General features: G+C 44.8%; 1 protein-coding gene across 2 annotated transcripts in view; it reads left to right on the forward strand.

The window, feature by feature from the left end:
- Window positions 1-5,089, forward strand: part of Ncbp3 (nuclear cap binding subunit 3) — a 32,556-nt gene extending 27,467 nt beyond the window's left edge. Inside the window, exons 11-14 of one of the 2 annotated variants that reach the window (XM_051157905.1) lie at window positions 375-529; window positions 3,005-3,166; window positions 4,302-4,472; window positions 4,931-5,089. In XM_051157905.1, coding sequence (XP_051013862.1) covers window positions 375-529; window positions 3,005-3,166; window positions 4,302-4,472; window positions 4,931-5,067 — 625 coding nt within the window. In that variant the 3' untranslated portion in view covers window positions 5,068-5,089. Of the gene's footprint in view, window positions 1-374; window positions 530-3,004; window positions 3,167-4,301 lie in introns of both variants that reach the window. The other variant, XM_051157904.1, reaches the window with a different exon arrangement.
- The last annotated feature ends 3,373 nt before the right edge of the window (window positions 5,090-8,462 follow it).

The following is an 8,462-nucleotide window of genomic DNA, read 5'->3' on the forward strand; positions in this document are numbered from 1 at the left end:
TCATCTGTAGACAGAAGTATCGGCTTTAAAGAAGGGATTGTAGACTTACTGTGTCGGTGTCACATACAGATGGCACCTGGAGGAGCCTCTTTGCAAGTGTCTGCTTAATGTATGTTTGCCCCGAAGGGACCATCAGCTGTGTGTTCTGTGATAAAGTGTACAGGCATCAGGTGGAAACCACCCTGTGAAAGTCTGCAGCCTGATGCCGTCACCATCTCTTCGCAGCATGCTGATCCTGGTTCTAAGTGAGCTAACTATAAATATCAATGGTATTTGTAAGTGAATGGTGTTTCTCGAGTATGAGACTTTGCTTGCATCTAGCCTCACAGTTGAAGTTGATTACTTGTGCTCTCCCTGCTTTTTTTCCCTTAAAGGAATTCCATGAGGGCAGATAGTATATCCACAAGCAATATAAAAAACCGAATCGGTAACAAATTGCCTCCTGAGAAATTTGCAGATGTCCGGCACCTCTTAGATGAAAAACGTCAACATTCTTGTCCACGGCCAGCAGTTGGCAGTACTAAACCAGGTACTGTTCTTCCTGTGTTCTCCTGACTTCCTTCTTGTAAGCCCCTCCGTGGCGAGGCCCTGCCCCTAAACTACTCCCAGGTTTTCAGGCTGTCAAGATGCAGGCAGCAAGCTCTCTGCCCTATAGAGGAAAAAAAAAAGCCAAAGGTCTGGCTCCAAATTCCATCAATCCCAGTTGGCCCTAGAAAGCACCCCTTCCCCCCAAGAAAACCTAGATAAACCCTGCCTCCTGCTCGGATTTTTGCTGCTTCAAGCTCTCCCAAGCAGAGGCCATCACCCTCCTATGCCTTTCGCAATAAATCCCTTGTGAGTTTGTGTGCAGTGTGACTTTGTGATATTCATTGGCTCCTGGTTTCTGGAATACTTTTCCCTTCAGAGTTCTAACACTTAATAATGAGCCGGGCGTGATGGCACACACCTGTAATCCTGGCACTCCGGGAGGCAGAGGCAGGTGGATTGCTCTGAGTTCGAAGCCTGCCTTATCGGCAAAGGGAGTCCAGGTCACAGAAAACCTCTGTCTCAACAAAACAAAACAAAACACCAAAATACCATTTACGCTTCTGAATGCCTAAGAGCTGGTGAGCCCAGGGTAGGCTCTTCTGAACTGATTCAATTATTCTTGTATCTAAGTCTTTAGTTAGGCATTGGAGTTCATGAGAAAATAGATAAAACCAGACTTTGGCAAAACTAGATTGCAGTATTTTTGTTGAAATAATAATAATAATAAATAATCCCTACGGTATTTTATACCCCAAACCAACAAAGTTAAGTTGGGTGATTAGAAGCATGGTTGTACACGTGGGCAAACCCTGATACAGCAGTGTGAGGTGTGCTTGTAGCTAGGCTGGCGTGCATAGTCTTCGGGGAGGTGCAGCAGCTGCCACGGATCTGCTGAGAGATTGGAGAAGGCTTTTGGAGAAAGTAGCTTTAGAGCTTAGTCTTGGGAGGATTTGAGCGCAGTTGGCAAACTATCTTTTTTTTTTTTTTTTAAGATTTTATTTATTTTATGTATCAGATCACATTATAGATAGTTGTGAGCCACGATGTGGTTGCTGGGAATTGAACTCAGGACCTCTGGTAGAGCAGACAATGCTCTTACCCACTGAACCATTTCTCCAATGCAAACTATCTTTTGAGGTGGGAAATAATCTGATTCTTAATTTTAAAAGATGATTTTGAAGGGGTAGAATGAGTGGGCATAGAAAACAAAATAACAAGGGTTGAACTTGATCAAGGACAGTGAAGATGGAAGGAGTGAGAATGGAACCTTGGGAAGGAGGAAGGATGGAAGAGAATCCACTAAGGAAGCTGAGCCTGAGCTCTGTGGGGCTAAGTTTTCATGAGATGTCAAGAGCAGGCTTAAGGCTGATGAACATGTGGCTGTTGTTGCTGCTGTTTGTTAGTGGAGACCTCAGGCCCAATGGTTTTGTACCAGGCTTGGAGGAGAAACACACTTAGTTTAGGACATGGTTCCTTTATCCTTGCCCTGTTGCCACTCTCATTATACTTATTGGTTAAGTGTAGTATGCTTATTAAAAACTACTTGTATGTTCAAAAAATGTGGCTTCTACCCTCAGGAACTTGCATTATTGTTAACAGAAATTTTTGGTATGCAATTTAGTTTTCCTTTGTTCTGCCAAAAAAAGAAAAAAGGAAACAAGAAAACTTTTGTTTCAAGCAATCAGCTGATAGCCTCTGTATCCAAGTTTTTAAGTTTTACCAAGAGAAGCAAGATCAGTTATGAACAGAAAGGCTTTTAGAAGCCGCCCCATACCAAGTCCTGTTCCTTCACTATGGGAGATTTGGTTGGTTGATTGGTTGGTTGGTTTTTTTGAGACGAGGTTTCTCAGTGTAGCCCTGGCAATCCTAGAACTTCCTCTGTAGACCAGCCTGCCCTCAAACTTACCGAGATCTATCTGCCTCTGCCTCTGCCTCTGCCTCCTGAGTGCTGGGATTAAAGGTGTGCACCGCTACCTCCTGGTGTCTGGTGGTGTCTACTTTTTTATCAACTTAATACAAGCTGGAGTCATCTCGGGAGAGGGAACCTCAGTTGAGAAAATGCTCCTGCCATATTAGCTGTGGACAAGCCTGTGGTACATCTTCTTGATTGATGATTGATGTGGGAAGGCCCAGTTCACTGTGGGCACTACCATCCCTGGGATGGTGGTCCCGGGTGCAATAAGAAAGCAGGCTGAGCAAACTGCAAGGAGCAAGCCACTACGTAGCATTCCTCCGTGGCCTCTGCATCAGCTCCTGCCTCCAGGTTCCTGCCTTGCTTGAGTTCCTGCCCTCACTGCTTTTGATGATGAGTTGTTATATGGAAGGTGAGTGAAATTAACCCTTTCCTCCCTAAGTTGTTTTTAGTCATGGTGCTTTGTCACAACAATAGACACTATAGCTAAGACAAAGGCTTAGGTTGTTGGTACTGATAGTAGAACATATGCTTGCTAACAGGTATACTTTTTCTTTTTTCCAGATATTCGCCAGCGGTTAGGGAAAAGACCATATTCTCCAGAAAAGGCTTTTAGTAGTAACCAAGGGGTTCGGAGAGAGCCCTCTTCGGATGTACATAGTAGGCTAGGTGTTCCCAGACAAGATGTTAAAGGCCTCTACTCCGACACTCGGGAAAGGAAATCAGGTGAGCACCACTCACTGGTGGATGAGAAGGAGTAGAGATCAGTGTTATAGCATAAGAAGTAGAGTCTGTGCTTGCTCCTCTTCAGTTAGCACAACTGCCTTCATTGGCATCATCACATCAGCATCATACCTGCAGGAAAGTTCAGAAAGGAGAAGCTACACACCCTTGCTTCTTATTAGTTTCACATTAGTTTCTTTGTCCACACATGTATCTAGTTCTTTTCATGCAGTATTTTCCCATAAAATTCTTCCTTGCGGCCGGGCGTGGTGGCGCACGCCTTTAATCCCAGCACTCGGGAGGCAGAGGCAGGTGGATCACTGTGAGTTCGAGGCCAGCCTGGTCTACAAAGTGAGTCCAGGATGGCCAAGGCTACACAGAGAAACCCTGTCTCAAAAAACCAAAAAAAAAAAAAAAAAAAAAAAAAATTCTTCCTTGCTTCCTTACTCTTCATAAAAACAAAACAAAACTTTTAATTACCTCATAGTGTGTCTATGCCACCATACTCTAAACACATACTTCTATATTGTTAAATTTTAATTAAACACTCCTTTTTTGAGATTTATTTTCTGTCCTTTTTTGAGATTTATTTTCTGTGTTTTGCTTGTATGCTTGTCTGTATACTATGTACATGTCTGGTGCCCTTAGAGGTTGGAAGAGGGCATTGGTGGATCTCCTGAAGTTACGGACTGTTGTAAGGTGTCCTGTGGGGGTTGGAAAGCTAACCAGGTCCACTGCAAGAACAAGTGCTCTTAACCTCTTAAGCCATCTCTTCAGCCCAATACAACACTCTTTAAAGATTAATAGCTGCAAACCTGAGAGTGGTTCATAGTAAAATAGATTCTTCAGTTTGCAGAATGTTAGAGCTGGCAGACTGAGGTATTACACAGCATGGGGCATGATGCCTCTCACCTGAGAGAGAGACAGGTGTGGCAGGAAAATCTAAGGTGATTCTTCTATGCCTGGTGCGGAGACATTTGCTTTGAGCTGTGAGCCTCTTTTGTTGAATCTCAGGCTGTCCACTTGCAGACTGGTGGCAAGTACCTGCATGGAAGGTTTTGGCAGTGTGCCTGCTTCCTCAGAACCACCTGGTACTCAGCATTGACTGCCAATCTAAAGTGTCTTCCCACCCCAACAGGTGGTTTATGGACTCGCTTAGGATCTACACCCAAGACCAAAGAAAAGAACACGAAGAAAGTGGATCGCAGGGCATCTGGTGCTGAGGAAGATGACTCGGAGCTTCAGAGGGCTTGGGGTGCTCTGATTAAGGAGAAAGAACAGTCACGCCAGAAGAAGAGTCGGCTAGACAGCTTGCCATCACTCCAGATAGAAGTCAGCCGGGAAAGTAGCTCTGGTTCGGAGGCAGAGTCCTGATGCCCTGGCCTTGGCAGCTACCCTCAAGTCTGACATTCTTGTGTAGGGTGGGGCGTACAGTAGGAACCTCCTTTGCCGGAGTTGGCGCCCTTCCCTCCTGCCTGCACCCTGAACACTTGCTGTCCCCCAGGACGGCTTGAGAGTGTGATGAATTGATGAATGTTGAAGGTGCCTCTGTCTGTGCTGCAGAGTTACAGTTCTGGGCCCTCAAGTCTTTCCCCCACCACCCCGCAAGCTTTACCCTTGAAGAAAAAGGCAGCCCTCCAGATTTTGTAGATGTTTTCTTAATATTTTTAACATTGTGTCTTTTAAAAGAAATGTTTTACACAGTTCATCCAAAGAGCAGAGAACTGAACTTCTCACTGTTGCCTTGGCCCTGACAGCTCTTGCCAGCACCCTTTCCCAAGAAAAGTCAGTTCCCAGGTGCTTATTGGGCAGTCTTTGAGGGGGAAGGTGAGGGAAACTGCCAGCTCGGCCTTCCAGGAGGTTATTATGGGCCTGACCTGAGGTGTGTCTACCCTCCCAGGTAGACAGAGCTGGGCAGCAGGCAGCAGTGGCTTCCGGTCCTCCCGGGGGGACTCTGTTAGGGCCGTTTACTGGCGGTCAGCCTGATGTGAAGATCAAGTTCAGTGCTGTGGGACTTCTAGGGACAAACAACTGTGACTTCTGAATTTGGAATTGATTTCTGTGCTTAGGGGTGGGGTCTTGGGTTGATGTTGAACAATTTTTAAGTCTGTATTATGTTTAAAAACTATTAATGACTTAAAAGTTTAAATTTTTATATGTGGATATTCCTCCTGTTGGCTACAGGGGAAGGTCAAGTGGTGTCTTTGTGTTGTTAAATACATTATATACTTTGGAAGAAGGCAAATAGAGGAGTCTCATTATTTTCAATGGAACTAATTTGTATGGTCTGTTGTATTTGAGTTCAACTTGCTTTGTTGCCAGGAAAAGCTGCTGTCCATCTGTGATGGGCTCTTATTACCACTTTTCTAGAAGTGATACCTTGATAATTCATTCTTTCTGTCTCTGACTTCTCATTGAAGACTTACTCAAAACTAGCAAATAAGATAATAGTTTCAGAAAATTTTAGTTTATTTTTAATCTCCTTTCAAATGATTTTACCATGGGAAGGCAGTAGATTATTTGGCTTCTTATCTGACTTTTACTTTGCAGTATTTAGTAGGCTTAAAGTGGTGTTTCACTTGAGCACATTAGAACCTTGGGGTTAGAGACAGTGGTTCTTTCCGAATGTCAAGCTCTTCGCCTGCCTGGACTGGCGATTGATGGCTGACTACACTGTGAATGGACAGTGTTCTAAGTAAAGAAACAGAAGGTTTAAGAACTGAACTGTAATAAAACTGTATCATATGTATTGTCTGGTCGTCTTCCCCCCAAGATGGGCATATATAACCAAAATGGTCTGTCTTCCGAGGTTCCTAGAAAGAGGTAGTTCTTATTTCTCTGTTAGTTCAGACCTAAGGCCTTCAGAGTTTGTCAGTTTCTCTTGCCCTTGTAGCTCAGTCGGGTTCTTAGAGGTTCAGGCTTGGGTAGATGAAGAAGAACAAGGGCCCGAGAGCAGGCCTGGATGCCAACCAGGCCTCTGTGCAGTGGGCCCCAGCCTGGGTTTCCCCACGAAGCAAGCAAACGGTCTGGTGCAGAGTGTGTGACTTTTTGGTATCTTTCAGTGGTGTTTTATTCTTCTCAAAGCTGCAGCTACAGAATGTTTTCTGTTGAGGTGGCCAGAGTGTCAGGAGACAAGGCGAGCGTGAGACTGTGGACAGGAACTTAACTATCCTTTTACAGTAGGCCCTGGCTCTGCCGGTGGGTTGAAGAACCATGTGTGAGTCCCACCGGACATGGCTTTCTCAGGGTTAGACACTTTCCTGCTTCCTTTTTGTTTCTCAGTTATGGCGCCTCCCATCTATCAATCCAGGCTCAATCGCTTAGGGTCTTGTGAACACTTGTCATTCTCCTGCTAGAGATGAGGGGAGGACCTTATGGAAGATAGGCAGCATGTTTTCAGAAGTAGCTCTTTGAGCTGACTGAGAAAGATGCCCACTACAGCAGCTTTGCCGTTCTTACAGCACAGAGAACCCAGAAACGTGATAGCCTTCCCAGCATCTCTTTCTCGAGCACTCGAAGCTGCTCAGGTCTTCGATCGCTGAACCCTGTGTGCTTAGGAGTAACAGTGGATAGTCAGGACAGCCCAGCACACAGCCGGGTCTACTTTATCCAGGGCACTTTCTGTACATGTGGGGCTAGTCTTTATATGTAGAAGATTTTAATATACTTTTGCTGCTTGATAATAATGGCTGATACCTCACCTTTGTTTCCTACTCTCCCTCTTTGTAGAGAGGCCAGATAGCCTCTGGCCCTCCTCTAGCCTAATTCCAGGAATCCTACCTACCCTGCTTCTGTCCTCCCTCTGAGCAGCCGCCCTCTCCATTCCACACGTGGTAGCTGGGGTGGATTTTTGAGAGATTATTTACGTAGTGTGCAGTTCATCCATTTAAAGTGCACATTGCACTGGGTTATAGACTATTTACAAAGTTGTGTAACCATTACCATACGAACTCAGTTTTAGCCATTTTCATCACCAAAACCACCCCGTTCCCACTAGCAGTCATTCTTCATTCTTGGCTCTCCCCAGACCTGGCAACTATAAAGCTTTCTATTCTTATGGATTTGCCTAGAATGGAAATTTCATGTTACATGCTATGTGTTTATTTATACAATTTTAAGGTTCATCCATGGCATGATATATATCACCATTTTAAGGGTGTGTGTGTGTGTGTGTGTGTGTGTGTGTGTGTGTGTGTGTGTGTGTAGGGACAGATTTTTATTGTGTAGTCCTGGCTACCCTTGAGCTCCCTGTGTAGAGCAGGCTGGCCTTGAATTCACAGAGATTGTCTTCCTGGTTTCCCAAGTGCTGGGATTAAAGAAGTGTGGTGGCACTATGCCTGCCAGTAATTTTTTGTTTGTTTTGTTTTGCTTTTCGGTTTTTTAAAATTGTCTGTATACTTGCTGTTCATTTAATGAGCATTCTGTGATTTCTAGTTTGAGACTATCAGGAATAGGTTTTTCATATGTAACAAGATTGCCTTTTATTTTACATCAGTCTAATCTTATTATTCCTGTACTTAAAACTTCCGTCATCACTTGTGGAGTACAAACTTCTTTGATAGCTTGTGGAGCCTGTATGAAGATAATACAGGCTCTAGCAATATCTGTAGCCTGCTTTCCTTTCTCCCTTACCCACTAGCCAAAAGTTCCTGTAGCGCTCTTGAGCTCGCAACTTTCCAGACTGGACAGTGCATGCCTTCAGGTCCCATCTCTGCCCTGCCTTCTTTATTTTTCTCATGAACAAGGTTTTAAGAGACAATCCTTGGGCCGGGCGTGGTGGCGCATGCCTTTGATCCCAGTACTCGGGAGGCAGAGGCAGGTGGATCTCTGTGAGTTCGAGGCCAGCCTGGTCTACAAAGTGAGTCCAGGACAGCCAAGGCTACACAGAGAAACCCTGACTGGGGTAGGGGGAGACAATCCTCCTTGTTAATTTCCTTGTGTGTGTGTTCCAGTATTGCTGTAAAGGAATCTTAGCTGACTCTAGGATTAGATCATAAATCAATGCCTGAGGTAAAAATTGAGTAATTAAAATACCTCTTATAAGCTGGACATCGTGGCACATGCCTTTAATCCCAGCACTCAGGAGGCAGAGGCAGATGGATCGCTGTGAGTTTGAGGCCAGCGTGGTTTACCAAGTGAGACTAGGGTAGCCAAGGCTACACATAGAAACCCTGTCTCAAAAAAAAAGAAAAAGAAAAGAAAACCTCTTATAAATCCCAACCAAGGTGGGTGCCTCATTGAAAGCCAGCATTACAAGGCTCTTGTCATCAGTTCTTGCCTTTTTGGGAAAGCATTGCTG

Source organism: Acomys russatus, chromosome 16 (genome assembly GCF_903995435.1).
Source record: "Acomys russatus chromosome 16, mAcoRus1.1, whole genome shotgun sequence".
Taxonomy (NCBI): domain Eukaryota; kingdom Metazoa; phylum Chordata; class Mammalia; order Rodentia; family Muridae; genus Acomys; species Acomys russatus.